The 16,990-nt window shown below is 39.9% G+C and overlaps 1 protein-coding gene across 2 annotated transcripts in view; it reads right to left on the bottom strand.

Annotated features, from left to right (window-relative positions):
* Positions 1–624: 624 nt before the first annotated feature.
* The window catches only part of LOC135477673 (calcitonin gene-related peptide type 1 receptor-like), a 67,282-nt gene continuing 50,916 nt past the window's right edge, over positions 625–16,990 (bottom strand). For both annotated transcript variants that reach the window (XM_064757856.1, XM_064757857.1), the window contains 8 exons: positions 14,890–15,040; positions 13,862–14,012; positions 12,609–12,669; positions 11,056–11,122; positions 10,074–10,156; positions 7,454–7,589; positions 2,783–2,920; positions 625–942 (listed from right to left, as the gene is read on the bottom strand). In XM_064757856.1, coding sequence (XP_064613926.1) covers positions 697–942; positions 2,783–2,920; positions 7,454–7,589; positions 10,074–10,156; positions 11,056–11,122; positions 12,609–12,669; positions 13,862–14,012; positions 14,890–15,040 — 1,033 coding nt within the window. In that variant the 3' untranslated portion in view covers positions 625–696. The remainder of the gene's footprint in view (positions 943–2,782; positions 2,921–7,453; positions 7,590–10,073; positions 10,157–11,055; positions 11,123–12,608; positions 12,670–13,861; positions 14,013–14,889; positions 15,041–16,990) is intronic.

Below are 16,990 nucleotides of genomic sequence, written 5' to 3'. Positions count from 1 at the left end.
TAGATGAAGTCCTGAACAAATATTTTCTCATACTGGATTTGTGCTAGGATGTGAACTATTAGAGACAATCTTCCTTCATATCGTTGACATGCAGAACTAATGGTACAGTGTGAAAACTAGTATGCTCTTCCCTGGCACCGCAATATCCTCCTTCCAAGGCAAGATCAAAATAAGTGAAAACGAAAAATTTTCTAAATTATGCAATTTCCATCCAACACTTAAAGGAACGATTTTTGTTTACCTACACATGCCTCCGTGGTACAAAGTACGCAGAGCACATGTACATCTGTATTTATATTAATGTTGGACAGCAGTAGAGTCCGTCGATAAGAGATTTACAGCAATGTGTTGCGAAATCACATGTCTGTGTCTTGTTGGATGGAAAGGATGGTATATATCAGCTTATTCTTCCAGCACCTCATCCGAATGGCGCATACCCGCTTATTCAACAGACGCCTCAACCGAATGGCAGACACCTGATTTTTCTTCAAACGTTTCAACAAATGGCAAATATCCATTTTTTTTTTTCAAAATTCCCTTCCGAATGGCAGATATCCGTTTTTTCTTCAAATTTCTTAACCAAATGGCATTCTCAAGTGAATGACAGATATCCTGTTAAAAAATGCCTCAATCGAATGGCAGATATCGTCTTACTCAACACACGTCTCAACCGACTAGTGAGGACTCTTCTCCAATTTAGGCGCGCGACACTTCTGCCGATTTGGTAGAGAGGTAACCATTGGCTGGATCGTCCGGCACGGTGCTGAGAGCGATGTAACTGGGCGTGGTCTGGGAGTCGGAACGTGTCATCCGGCGCGAGGCAATGGAGTAGCGACTACTTTCCGTAGTCATCTGAGTGTCCACCGTGCACGTCTGCCTCATCTCTCGTCGCTCATCGCTGTACCTCCATCGGCGATAGGCGTTGCGTAGGTGTGTGTGAACCTGCATTGGATGGGGGAAAATTGTGCTATTAGTGTGCGCTCCATAAGTTTAGCTTGCCGTTCAGTGACAATGTCTGACTGATTGATTGATTGATGTTTAACTGTACACTCAGGAAATTTTCACTTACATGACAGCGGTCAGAATTACGGGTGGAGGAAGGCGCGATGTGGGGTAAATCACCGCCCATCGACAGGCACCTGACAAACATCATGGCTTAAATCCGGACCAAAACAGGCAGTTTTCCTGAGAGTCTGTATTCGCGGATATACCGTGACTCTGACTACTCAAAGTGCAAAATTTTTCACATGTTCTGGGACGATTTTCGCAAATGTCAAATCAGCATAGTCATTACCCGGATAACTACAAAGCATTATCCAAAGGCCTTCTTTCCTGAGCTTCAATTCGATTAATGTTGAGAAATTCAACAATATGACAAGAGAACCTTTGTTGCAAAGTTTTGAGACGTATTTACAAGCATTTTATCGAAAACATTTTCTGATAATTCTTATTTGCGAATTCCTAGAAAAATGTATTAATAAAATAAGGATGATTTAATAAAAAAATAGCCAACCAAACATAAAACGTTCTATTTTCCTCCGTCTCCACAAAAAGTGGAAGTGGAGAACTACAGGCGTTCTATAGGTACCTGTAAAGTCATTCTTTAACTCATAAAAACAGGTTTATCCATGGTGCATGAGCTCCATATTGTCTTATTCAGTCGTCAGTTTCTCTGGTCATCAGCAGATATACCGCAATCTTGCAGCATTTGCTTAGCAATGCAGTGGAAAACTAGGAAAGCTCAGACATCTCCATAAATAAGATTCTATCAACAGCTTACATGGCATAGGATCGTGAATGCTATGCGCTATACACCATGACCAAATTTAGCACGATCCTTCTATACAGTAAGTAAAACGAACAGCAGCATGGATGTCAAAAAAAAAAAAAAAAGAAAAGAAAAAAAAAACGCTTTCAGTGGTGGGTCTTGGAGGCCATATTTTTCAACTTTTCAAACATTTTTCAAACCCTTAAACTTTCAAATACCACTGAAAAGGCAGAAAGGAATGTGAATGATAGACATTAATGAGTGTTATGTTTTAAATGTCCAGATTTCTCGACAGTCGAATAATATAATCGTGTAAAATCTCTTGTGGTGTGTGGCATTATTTCCTTGCACACACATGCGTTTGTTCGAGCAGGACAAAAGTCTAATTTTCATAGTAATTTAAAACCAGGAATGGGTTGCACGCTGCCGTGGTCTTTCAGATGAGATATACTTTATATGGTCATTTAACAGCACCGTGAGTCACAAACCTAACAGCGCATGCGCTGTTCTCTACGGTCGCATCACATTACACGCACAACTAGCAAATTTTGTTCAGAAATCTTCAACAATGCCATGATTACTGGAGTTATGAGGCAGGGGGCATGACATTTAACAAAACACCACTCTCAGACGCGGCTTGATGAAAACTTGTGACACCATATGACATATGCCGTTAAGCATAAGCTTTTCAGCTGATCAGCTGTGCATCACAATCTGTCATATTGTAAACATAAAAGCAGGTAACGATGGATGCAAATGACGACAATCATGCCACTATAAACCACCCCATGTGACTCGGACACCACTGACGAACGCCCAACAGAATGCCAACGCCTTCATATCGAAGACGTTTTGCGTATTACGTCGTTAAAGAATGGTAGCGAATCAATATATAAATGAACGAACTGAGACACATTACTTTTCATGACAGCTTTGGATATAGGTCACCACACAGATAAATAGCACTCCGAATAGAGAGTTTTGAATGTGCCCTGATAAGGGGCCCAGTCATACCGGTACTCTCAGAGTACTGGGGTACGGCTTAGCATCACTGGTGTCGGGGGACTGGGTTAGAGGGCTAACACCCTCTGAGATCAGGTGTAATTTTACCTCTCCATTAAAAAAGCAGAAGACCAAGGCAATTGCTCCACCCTGAAACGATCAAAATAAACTCGTTACTGATGGAAGACATATACAAGTAGTAAAAATATAAAAGTGATAAAGGACATCTATTAAAACTAGCATAGAGACGGCTGCGTGATAACTGGAAAATGATCACACGTAAGCGTTAGAATCCAGCCTCTTCTCAATTTATTCGAGTTCAGGTTTAAGCCTAACTGTTCAAGTACCAAGTACTACATAGCACCTAGGATTAAGCAAAACTAGTGATGAGATTTGTAATTTATTACACGCCACTGGCCATAAACTACTGAAAATAGCAATATTTTAGGTAAACATTGTTTTGTTTGCACATATACTATGAACAAAAACTGGGATATTGTGTTTTGATTTGATATTTCTCTAAATTAAGGTTGCATAAATATTAATAAATAAAGAATACATACTGATAGGCTGCGCACAAAATGTCATAATAATCGTCAACACACAGGAATATACCGTGCAGGTGTTTAGAATGACATCCACGTAAATCTGGTGGGAGTGCGTTTGAAATTTGCAGTCAGACATACCAATTTCATTTTACACACAATTGAATGATTAAATCATTACTTCAACATATCTCATGTTGGTATATAGTTTTCTTCATCAAATATCTAAGTGATACTCGTAAACTGTTTAACATAATGAATATAGATATCTGTGGAGCATTTATATATATATATATATATATATATATATATATATATATATATATATATATATATATATATATATATATATATATGTGTGTGTGTGTGTGTGTGTGTGTGTGTGTGTGTGTGTGTATTGATTGGTATTTTACGTCGTACTAAAGAATATTTCACTTATATGACGACGGCTAGCATTATGGTAGGAGGAAACCAGGCAGAGAATGAGGGGAAACTCACGATCATCCAGAGGTGTTTTTATATGGTACTAATTTAACTACATACGTCATGAATCATGAAACGATCGTATGATAACTCGTGGGGATCTTTGGTGAATCTTGATAACACTGAAGATATCGCAAAAGATGGCGTGCTTGTCGGACGAGGTTTTTTGTGCATGCAGTTTCTTGGGTTTCAATCTGGATGAATCGGTAGCGATCAACCTTGATCAAAAGAGGACGACGAATCGCAGAGATCATGTATGGAGGTATAGTTTTAGCTCTGGTCTACTACTGAGAATCCAAGAAGGATATAGGCCCCTATTTGTGTAATCCGTTCATTTATTTGTCTAGCGATTTATCAGCTTTCTTGTTGGATAAAGCGGAGAGAAGCCCAGAACGTAAGCTTTGGCTCGTCTGAAGTAAAGCCACCACTTACCCAGATGAAGAGTATTTTAAGCGTAGTGAATGTAAAATGTCATTAATAATAATACAAGTTTGAATTTGGTTTTAAACACCAGTGAAATATATAGATAATGATAACACTATCAATCAATCAGCCAAAGAGGACCCAGTCTTTGTCGTGGACTCAGAACACGGAATGTAATTCATCACATAACCCTAGCTTAAATCTGAGATCCATAATTCATGCGTGGATGTCTCGTTTTCAATATATATAGCTTTCAATTTGTCACTATTGGAAACATTTTAAAATGTAAATTAGAGGTTATTAAATAAACTGACGGCCAAAAGAAACTTTACAAAGAGTTCAAATCAATTTTAAGGTATTGAAAAGATCACTGACTTTAGATATTGAAAGTCTTGAGTAAGAACGGACAAAGCAGCCCTCAAATCATTTTACAAGTGAACAAACAAAGCATGGGTAGAAAAATAGCCATTCCATCTTGGTTAACAATGGGCAGAGTATACAAAAAGTTGATTATTTTTAAAATCAGTCAATATCAAAACCAATCAATATCGCGTGCAGACGCATAGAAAAAGTCAGTGGTCTGATGAGATGACGTGGGATTCGTTGTCATTCAACTTGGAGAGCGAACGCCAGTTCTCGTCGGTTAGGTGCAAGGTGTGGCCGAAGACCCATGAGATCCCAAAGTGTTCTATGAGGGACATATCTGGGGAACGTGCAGGCCACGGCAAGACCTTGACGTCGTTGGCGTCCAGGAAGTTTTGCACAACTCGAGCTGTATGGGGTCTGGCGTTGTCACGGTGGTACAGGACACCACGTGGCTGCTGTTGAAGGAATGGCAGGACAACAGGGCGTATAATTTCATCCACGTAACGTTGAGCTGTTCGGTTTCCGTAAATAATGACCTCTCCACAAATCCCACCACACACCATCACGGTGTCGCCATCAAATGATACCACCTCCTGGACACATGATTCAGCCGTTTGTTCGCCTCTTCGAAGGTAAACTCGCTGTCTGCCATTGGTTCGGAACAGGCAGACGCGGCTTTCATCCCTGAAAACAACACGTTGCCAATCACGTCGCTGCCAACGGCGTACAATTCGAGCCCATCGCAACCTCTGGCGACGATGTTTGGCTGTCAACAACTGCCCTCTGAATGGTCGATAGGCCCTAATGCCGTGAGCCAGGAGACTCCTGGACACGGTCTGCCGATTGACAAGATGACCTAAGGTACTGATTGACGATGACGTCACTGTCAGGTGTACGGTGCGCAGGTACCCATCTTCTCTGGTTACCCTAGGCCTGCCTGTTCTTGGCCTGTCCGATGTCCGCCCTGTCTGTCTGTAACGTTGCATCAGGTTTGACACAGTTACACGAGAGCAGCCGAAGGTCCTTGCAATGTGGTCCTGGGTGGATCCCACGGATACCGTACCCAGGGCCCTCTCACGTTGTTTTGGAGTCAATCGAGGCATTATTTTGGTGGTTTTTAGTCAGTGTGCCAGTCCAGTACACTGTGTGTAACGTTTTTATACACTTATTATACGTGCAGTTGCGGCCATCTATGGGTCACGTGATTTTTCAACCTTCTTTGTCTCAAAACAAATACGTGTGGGCGTATATGACGCTTGTAGCATATGGGAATATGCTGCGTACAATGTTTTCCAAAAATAATTTGGTATTAATTTGCTGAAAAGACTGGTTAAATTTAACTCACGGAGTCGTAGAGTTTCTTTTGGCCGTCAATTTAGTAGGCCTACTGCTAGTGTCACGACGGGTACTACAATTTTAATAATATGGACTTTTAAAATGATTTCACATATGTACAGATAAATGTTTTTGTCCACTCTTTAAACATATCCTATACTTACGTGACCATACGGCTATTAACTTAGTTGCTTTTCAGTTACACAAATGATATACTTCGTATTTAAGGAATTTTGTCCCCAAAATAAAACTAGAAACGAAACTTAAATTTTCTTTCTACTGGAATTAATACACTGTTATAAAGAATATTTCACTTGTAAGGAAGCCAGGGTTTTAGATGGAGGGAATCGGGAAAGATTGGGAGAAAACCACTGCCCTTCGACTAGTATCTAATGAAATCTCCTGACTTAAAGTCACATGTTTTTGTTTGGAATGAAATGTAAATAGGGCGCTTCAGGCAAATGATGGATTTGGCTCTTATGCTATCAGATTCCCTTGCATTTTACTAAAGAGTGACACCACCATCAGGAAGATGATTCTGTCTGGTAAAACCAGACATAAATCGACAGAAACATGCAAGAAAATGACGACAGAATCCAATGCACTTTGTTCTACACGGAGCTATCCTGTAAGGCCGACTTTCACCACTGACAAGTTGTCGTTCTTACGGAATATTTATGTAGGCTGTTCCACAATTCCACAAGACGCCAAGTGACGTCCCCGAGGATTTAATGGTAATTGTCTTACACAGTAAGGAAACACCTGGTACTCAGAAGCGCTGAGCCGGCCGTGTATGGCTCAATCTGGTGTAATATTCTACGCGTTTGATCAGCAGTTATTACCAGTCTATCTGACCATTCCTGCTGACCAACATGTGGGCCGTTTCCGCAAAATCATTTCTGACTTCTGGGACACTTTGCAATCTGGTCACAATGCTTACAAATTTTGGTGCTGGAAGCTGAAATTTTGATGAATTTGTCTGAAGATAACATTCCTTGATGAGGTCGTTAATATTTAATTTCTGTAAGGAGCAAGTATGCTCTAAAACGGTATTTCAAATATTTACTGATGTCAGAAGGAATCTTTTGCTCTGTGACAATGATGTGTTCTCACTGTTTATATTTTCCTCAAGCAGAGTTTTGTCTTTGTTTTGCAGTTGTTGTGGTCACCTTCGCGTTTCCGGTGGAAGTTGTCCTCTTACATGGTAGTTTGTTGTATTTATTTATTTATACTTGAAAATATTTCATTTATTTGAAGGTACCCAGCATTATGGTGGGAAGACACCGGGCAGTGCACTGGGAAGCCCGTGGCCACCCGCAGTTTGCTGGCAGACCTTCCCACGTACGACCGGAGAGGAAGCCAGTATTGACATTGTATTTATTTGTTTATTTGATTGGTGTTTTACGCCGTACTCAAGAATATTTCACTTATACGATGGCGGTCAGCATTATGATGGGAGGAAACTGGGAAGAGCGCATGGGGAAACCAACGACCATGCGCAGGTTTGCTGGCGTTATTAACTTTTACGTACCTGTGAGTTTTTCAGTATAGCTGCTATAATTTCGTAGGGTAGGTAAATGGCTGAAGTGGCCGGAGGTCGATAAATGATAAGGAACAGCTGAATACCGAATAACGGCACCAAGATAAAAGTCGCCTTCAGAGCTCGCCTGAAATACAACAAAGAAATATTCTAATTTTCTGAGTTGAGATTAACCGTTTTAGTCTATCTTTGAAGAATAATCAGCAACGACAGTAGGTTCTCATTGACTAACATTATAAAAGGAGCACACTATCTTTGTATGAGAAGTCTTCGGTGATGCTGACATACTAACATAGAATGAGAAGTCTTCTGTGACACTGGCACACTAAAATCGCATAAGAAGTTTTCAGTGGTACTGACACACTAACATTGTATGAGAAGCATTCAGTGGTATGGCACACTAACACTGTATGAGCAGTCTTTCGCCGTGCTGACACACTAACATTGTATGAGAAGTTTTCGGTGGTACTGACACACTAACATTCTATAAGAAGTCTTCGGCGGTACTCACACACTAACATGATATGAGAAGCCTTCGGTGGTACTGGCATATTAACATATTGTGGAGACACCTTCGGAGGTACTGACATATTAACATATTGTGGAGACACCTTCGGTGGTACTGGCATATTAACATATTGTGGAGACACCTTCGGAGGTACTGACATATTAACATATTGTGGAGACACCTTCGGAGGTACTGACATATTAACATATTGTGGAGACACCTTCGGAGGTACTGACATATTAACATATTGTGGAGACACCTTCGGAGGTACTGACATATTAACATATTGTGGAGACACCTTCGGAGGTACTGACATATTAACATATTGTGGAGACACCTTCGGAGGTACTGACATATTAACATATTGTGGAGACACCTTCGGAGGTACTGACATATTAACATATTGTGGAGACACCTTCGGAGGTACTGACATATTAACATATTGTGGAGACACCTTCGGAGGTACTGACATATTAACATATTGTGGAGACACCTTCGGAGGTACTGACATATTAACTTCGGAGATACTGAATATCAGCATCGGTAGATGTAGATAACTAGGGTTTACTAATCTTCTGGGGAGTCGCTCTGGTAAATATTTCCCCACTAACCAAATATCTTGCTATAAAGACGATTGACATACTAACAGATGTGTGTGACTTTCTATGCCGCAAGTTTTATCATTATGGAAGCACTGTAAGATTACGTTCACTGGCTGGTAACATTGATTCACTTGGGTCGTACTAATCGCTTTATGCCATCGTAATCGCTTTAGGCCACCGTAGCCGCTTTAGGCCATATTAGTAGCTTTGAATCAAACTTTCTCTCTAGAGTTTAATTTTATATTTTTGCCTCTTTTGCATTAACATCAAAAAGCTCTGGTTCCACAAAGCAAAGCCCTCTCATTATTTAAACTTCTTTCCTGTTATTTTTTAAAATAATATATCGATGATAATACTTTTCTATTTCAAGAGTTTGGTTTTTGTATTCATTAATATAAAAGACTATAATATACAGAAAACCAGAACAGCAACGACAGCGTGATGGTTAGCAAATGTCCAAACGTAGCCGGTGACTTGTCAATTTACCTCAGTTAGACCTAAGAACGGAAGTGTTTACCAACGCACAGGAATCTTAAAACACAGAAAATTTGTCCAGATTACGTGGGGAGGGCGGGCAGACGGAAGGTTTAATCTTGTAGAATTAACTCACAAACCCAGAGAAAGAGAAAGGATGAGTCAGTTACCCAGGCTTAGAGTCAAAATTTGATAAATCTTTTATTACATAAAATATAAAATTTTTAAAATTATTATTTACGACTCTATGACACAAATGTATATGTTTGGCGAAGAATAGCCCTCTCCGAGTAACTTCCATAGATTAAGAGTACTATCTCTGGATTTACTATAATTTCTACTTAAATCGAAAGTAACCTGCGGATGGTAGTGGGTTTTCCTCGAACTGTGCCTGGTTTCCTCCCACCATAATGCTGGCCGCCGTCGTATAAGTGAAATATTCTTGAGTACGGCGTTAAACAACAATGAGATAAATAAACAAACAAACAAATAAATAAATAAATAAATCGAAAGTAGAGAGTTAAGCCCATACAAAGTTTAATAAATCTGTTATTACTCAACAAATTTTATCTAACACCTATCCTAGAACGAAAGATCATCTTTCAGATTTTGAGTTTTATTTTAACCTCGGTACATGAGGCTATGTTTTTTCTCACATATGTTTTCTCAGGGGTTTGGTGGGAAGGTTGTGCCCACACAACATCGGTTACATATTGGTGGTGATCTACATCAGGTTGCACTCATTTTTAAACCATTCTTAACCACTGTATAACACAAATTTATAACTGTGGCGAAGATTTGGGCTCCCTGAGCATCTTTGGATTTCAGTATAATTTCTGCTTAAATCGAAACTGGCCTGTTAGTGACATGAGATATTTGCCTTCTGACATCTTGTTGACCATTCTATATCTACCCGTTTACGATTTTTACTGCAACAATTTCTGAAAAATGATTTCCATAAACGTGATGTTTGACCTCCTTACTTGAGACGTTAACGTCAGTCTAACATCAAGCAGCAATCACTTACCTGTAATTACTAGGCTCATTCGGGTGCGACTGGATCTGCGTAAGCAATATCCGTAAAATATTTCCAAGAAAAAATGTGTTTACCTGAAATGTAAATAACGATGTTTAAATCTTGCAAATAACGGGTCTAGTCGTAAGTATAAACATATGCCAGAGCAACGGCCAAGAACAAGATGCATGCTCTTTGCTTGTGTGGTGAGGGAGCAACAATAGGCATTGTCATAGTTACAGTGTTTAATCTGCCTTACTTTAGCATTTTGGGGGAAAATGGGCTTTAGCAATATATGTAGCGAGATATGTCCCTTATTACATTTATTTGTTGTCTTGTTATAGGTTGAACATTGTCGTCAAGAATGCCTTTCACTTTTATGCATGCGGTCAAGTTTATGGGATGGGGAGGGGTTCAGGCCGGTCAACGCCCGTTAGAAATCCACAACACTTTGCCATGTACCTGACATATTGTGTTAAAATTTACAACATATAGTGTAAAACCAGAGCAGTGACGACAGTGTGATAGTTGAGAAATAGTCCCATGTAACCAAGGGGCAAGACCTCCGGTATGTATAGACTGTCAGAGAATCCCAGTTGATGACGGCATACAACAGGAAAGCCTACAGCTTCAATAGCAAAACCAGTGCAACGAAGACAGTGTGATAGTTGGCAAATGATCACATGTAACCGGTGAAATCCGGGTTACTGTTGACTTGCCTCTAACTATTTATGTAAGTGTTGATAGCTTATTAAACGCCCCCAAGCACCACACTGTTTCTAAGTCAATGTCGTGGGGAAATTGAACAGTGTCAATCATTACTTCGACTAATTTACATCCTTGCCTATAACATTAACGAAAAGAGCTCATTTCAAAACTACTCTGCCTACTCTCACGTAAGTGCTCGAAATCCAATTCAGATTTCGAAGAGTTTTTCCCAAAACTGACAGAATAATGTATGTATAGCACAGGCTCATGGAAACGTAATCCTTACCACAATACATAATAAATTAGGCAGGTAGACGATCCACTCGTAGACTCCGGCGTGTATAATCCAGCAACTGTGAAGACAAATGGAAACGCTTAGTGGTATTTAATGACTCTTTTTGATTAACAATCAACAAAGACTGTGGACAAGAGCAGCTGTAAGATGTGCCATCCATATCATGCATCATCTCGCGCATTCATCACTGGATGTTCATTACGGCCTTGAGCAGAATTCCGGCATCATCGGCGGAATCAAAGCAATCACACCTGCGCTAAAGGTCAGTCCTGATTCTCCTCAGGGGACATATTAATCCTTATGAGCAATCTCTCGAGAAAATGTTTGCTCACTTTACGTAGTCTATTCCTTTCATTTAAATGATTCTTGAAACAGTGCATGAGCGGGGCATACGCTAACTCTTTCTTCTGAAATGTCACACTCACATGGTAGAAGGAAATATTAAGAAGTCCAGCATGTCAAGTAAAACTATAGCATGCCAGACAGTTTCATAGATGGCAAATGCTCAAATGTGGAATCCGGAATCTTACCAGTTTGTCTTACTTTGGGTATTATTCTTACTGTTCATGCAAATCCTTCCATAACAGCATCTTATCATCTCCCAAATTTAGTACAATTTTGGGGAAAATATTGCAGCAATATTAATAGCAACTTATTAAACGAATCGAAATGCTGTGTTGTCATCACATTTAACATACAAAATGAAGATGCTGGCATTTGGACAATAAGCTCGAGCTGCAGCGTCCCGATGTTTTTTGCACACCTATCGAAAGACGGTCATTTATCTCTACTGGGTTGTGTCCAACCTGATCAACTGACTAATTGATTACTTGCATGAACGATTTATCTTTCCTTGTTAAGTACGACATTAAGACTCAAGCATTCATTCATTCATTCATTCATTCATTCTTTCCGATTAAGTGCATAATTAACTAACTAAAGGACTAACTGACAGTATAACATACGGTAACTTTGCGAATAAAGAACAGAGGGATGTTAACTTCTTAAACCCTTCAGTAGGCATGTCAAGCATTGGATTAAATTACCAGTTCTTTGCCCCATTAGATGGTATTTCAGCTGTGTAAAATTACTTTGGTAAATTGACAGTTCTTCGGGCGACTGGGGTGAAAATACCCCAATTACTCATGGGATCAATGGAAGGAGGATTTTGCCACAAGCTCATTGTTTTTCATTGAGAACAGAGTAATCTTTTTTCCTTCTCGGAATTAATTTCAGTATTTTCCTTTGGCTTTGAAAGCCTTGAAAGCTTTAAACATTAAAGTAAAAACATGTTCATCCTTCAGTGAGATATGGAGACAGGTTAACGTGCTAGCACATTGACTCAGGAGCTTCTAACCAACGCGGTCGCTGTAAGTTCGTTAAGCTAATGCTGGCTTCCCATTCCATCAAACGTGGGAAAGTCGTCTAGCAGTCTGCGATTGGTCGCGCGTTTTCCCCGGATTGTAGACGGTTTCCTCCCACAATAAAGCTGGCCGCGAAACACCGAGTAAAGAAATATATCGATGCGAGCTAAAATAGCTTACCTTTCATCAGCTAGCACTGCTCGTATGATGCTGTATATTAAAACAGGGATAGCAGACACACCTGCAAGCATAAAACATTGTGACAGAAATAAAATAATGTCTTGAAAGCTTATGACAGACAATCTATTAATTTAAATATTCTACATGTAAGTGCTAGAAAAAATAATGGTAGTCTATGTGATGGTGTATCGTGAGAGTCCGAGCCAAACAACGGTTCGAGTGAATCTATTGCAGAAGACATAAAACATAGAATTGATTCTTGACACATGTTCTTTGTCCAGGAAAAGATGATGAAAAAGTTAAATGAAATCCTTCTTGGAAATCTAATGTTCTTCACTTAATCATCCAGTTTATTTTCTTGTACAGGGTGGAATTTACAAAGAGATAATCAGTACATGTATCCTGTGGGAACTGTGTTCCAATACGTGCTTTTTCATCACTTATGATAAAAATCCTTTGTCGTCATTCAGGAACATTTTCTGCCAGGGACTGACCCTGTGAACATGCACTCAAACAGTTGGGTTATTGACTAAAATCATTTTTTATTTTCATGTCTTAAATGCAGTCAGATGTTTGGATTTATAGTGAACTTCGTGGACTATATTTATAATGTATTTTGCAATGACGTCACATTTTTGTCTACACCTTAATGTTAAGGTCAGGGGGAAGGTCTTTGTGAAATTAACGGATGTTATTTGTGCCTTTGCACTGGATTTTCATGTAAATCTTTATTCAATGGCAACATTTTGAGCACTTCTAGACCTGTGACGTATAAAACATTTGGAAAATAATATGTATTTTTGCCTAATTCTTCTTTAGCCTAGTGTCGCTCAGCGATACGACCAATGCAATCGTTGTAAGACCCAGACCAGCTCATGAAAGCAGCTTGTAGATGGTCGACTGTTTCTAAGGCCTCAATGCCATTTCTTCCTAACGTAATATTGGTTGTTTGCCAGCTACCACACTCTCGTCCGTTCTCTGGTTTTATTCGGTATGCTGTAGTCTTTTATATTGTGTATGGGAAAGCAAATTAAATATTAAAAACCTGTGATAGAATCTGAAAATGTGGGGTGTGACACACTCATTATTAATATGATTCACACCACCGACCTTTTCATCTAAACACTGCACTGAATTTAATTCAGATTCATAAAAAAATAAAAAATAAATAAAAATATTTTCCATACAGCTTTCTGTGGTCCTTGCCGCGCTTCGTCATGTTACGGGTGTTCTTTTACTTGCTTTTCACTCACCCCAACCAAATATGTACACTCCCCAGAGTTTCTTGGGCGGTTCAAAGGCATTGACAAGGAGTCTATGAAGATAAAACCCCTCACAGAACATCCAGTAAAAGTTCGTGCTCGTCGAATACCGGGTTAAGAAATAGAGAACTTTGCAACCTGCCTGAGTAAAGAGAGAAGACACATTAATTGATCCCTTAGTCAATGATGCTATTTTCATTATTATTTGGTAATACATGTTACAAATCAAAAGATTTGCTTCTAGCATGCCTCCCCCCTCCCCCCCCCCCCCCTCCACTGCACAACCCTGATTTATTATCCCTGCACGCTGACTCAAATTACAAACCAACTAAACTATGTATGCTTGGGGTTTAATGCCGTGCTTAACAAGTTTTCAATAATATGACGACGGGGAGTCATGAAGTATGTGTACACGCATCATGTCTTCTTGTGAGGCCAGTCTATACCGCCAAAGTGCTGCCGTCAGTGAAGTATCATGCCGAAAACACCAGATATGACCCCCACCCCCAACCCCCACCCAGTCACATTATACTGACACTGGGCCCACCAGTAATGTTACCTTGCTCTAACCTCTAAGTGCTGAGTGCAAAACGAGGCAGCAGCAAGTACCAGAAAGTCTTTCTTATGGCCCAGTCTGGGTTTCATAATGGGGTCTCCCGACTGCTTAACCTCATTTCCATCACGGGCATGGTATATGCAGCTCCAATTATGACCGACTAGTTGGGAGATGCTTTTCGATTGCTCCCATCTGGTCAAGAGCTCTGTTCAATTCAACTTACGATATATTAATTAAACATTAACTTGGCCAGGCATGATGACGTTCTCTTAGTCTTCATATAAGTTGATAATATTAATAACGATGGAAAACAATGTAATATTTTGATATTGTCTTAAGATAACATTAACAGGGTGGTCAACATTTTAATTCGTGGGCCTCAAATGCGCGATCTAAAGCCGTTTTAAAAATTTTGAACTTCACTCAAAACTGGAATGGATGATCTGTCTCCAGAGCTACTTACCGTGTTCTTGTGCATTAGCGTCTGCTCGGTGCTCTTCTCTAGTCTGTCCAAATGTACGACAATGTCCCAGACGAGAAGCACAAGCCCAGTCAAGACAAACGACGCGAACAGATTCAGGTGAATTTTAATGCGCTGTTGAGAATAAAGTTGCCTGTGGATAACAAAATAGAACGCGTGGTAAGAGCAGCTTGCTCTTGACAGTCAGTCGATTGAAGGAATGATTGTGGTTTAACGTCACGTCGGCCGTGAAGGAAAGCTAAAAAATGTTGTGAGGGTCATCACACGGACAATTGATATTTATTCGTTAAAGCAGACATTGGTTTCAAGTCAATAATTGCAAAACCAATTCCCTAAACAACGTCCATTACAAACCACAGAAGAACAACGAAAGTGAATAAAGTATTATATTAGGACGTTGCAAAGAGAATCAGTCACCAGTTGGCAATGATATTGAAAAGACATGGAATGTTATCAGTTCTAGACCAGTGGCATCTAACAAATTACAGTGCACATCACTACATCTTTTTTATCAAATTCTGGAGAAGCAATTGAGATATGGGGCTTTCTAAGTATTTACATCAGCAGTTAAAATACTAGTAGAGATATACTGACAAAAGGCCGGATTCGACAGTTATCAGTGTCAACTACCACACTGTCGTCGCTGCTCTGGATTTACACTATATGATCTAGTTTTCATACTGTTTTAGTTTTGCTTTAGCCGTACTGAAGTTTTTATATTTTGAGTATCCATATAGCACGTTTTTGTTGATGAGTTACACGCAAATACTGAACTTCCTTTTTTCTGCTAAAGATTTTTTTGTTCCAGGAATTGTTTTTTCTTTCGTTTGAAGAGCAGCCAGAATGGCCAACTCTTTGGTTTCCGCAGGTAAATTATGTTTGGGATGTATTCCTGAGAAAACAGGTACTAAGTTTTCCCACATTCCCTTACGAACAGAAATCGTCTGCTGAGCTTTCTATGGGGTAGCTATGACCATTAAATCACCACAGCCGCCCCGACGAGACAAAAGCCATCTGAGTAAAACGAGAAAAAACACCTTCGCCGCTTGTTACGAGCACTAATCACCGTTCAACAGTAAAATTGGCCTGGCATTTTGACATTTGTAATTCCCATAGGGACTGGTTATCTTTGGAAATATCGATCTAATCCGCCAGACTGGAGTAGCGCGCTGGTGACGCAAACGACATACAGGAAAGGCGCTCAGGTGCCCAATTGCTGGTCGTTTTTCCTTAGTTTCGTTCCAACAGAGCCTCAGGCAACACCATAACAATTCATACGTTTAACAGGTTTTCCTTGTAATATGATTTTTTAAACCAACACAGCAATCAGTCCAGTGTTTTGAGTTTGATGAAGACAACACACTTTACTCATATGCAAATTTATATGAGACTTAATAGTAAGGTTTGTTCATTTGTGGAGAGCTATCTAAACATCTAAAGATAAATGACCCATTTACCAACATTTTATTTATTTATTTATTTGTATGGTGGTTTACGCTGTACTCAAGAATATTTCACTTATACGACGGCAGCCAGTATTATGATTGGAAGAAACCGGGCAGATCTTTCCACGTAGAGAGAAAGCCAGAATAACCTGGACATGAACTCAGAGCGACCACATTGGTGAGAGCCTCCTGAGTCATTGGGCCGCGCTGGGGTGCTAACCACTCGGCCACGGATGCCCTCAGTCTGCCAACAGGTATGGTATTAGAGACAATCAGCAAGAAGACCTACCTTAAATGGGTGGCATAAAGATCTAAAACAGAAGGACTTAAATAATAGTAAGTATATCCAAATGTAGCCAAGATTCGATAAGTATGTCGAAGGCTATTCTGGTAAACTCTTACTTACACTCAACACTTACCTGAGGGAGAGGAAGATCCCAATGGGTGGAAAGAGCACGAGCATGACAAGTGAATGGCTACGTGTGGACAAGAAGATACATGTAGCTGGGAGGAGCACAAGCAAGATAAGTGGATGGTGAACGTATATTTTACTAAACATTTACGTGAAGGAGAGGAAGATACCAACAGCTGGGAGGAACACGAGCAAGATAAGCGGATGGTGAACGTATATTTAACTG

The sequence above is a fragment of the Liolophura sinensis genome, chromosome 11 (assembly GCF_032854445.1).
Source record: "Liolophura sinensis isolate JHLJ2023 chromosome 11, CUHK_Ljap_v2, whole genome shotgun sequence".
Classification (NCBI taxonomy): Eukaryota; Metazoa; Mollusca; class Polyplacophora; order Chitonida; family Chitonidae; genus Liolophura; species Liolophura sinensis.
Note: the sequence above shows the minus strand (reverse complement) of the source record. Positions and strands in the feature narration are given on the sequence as shown.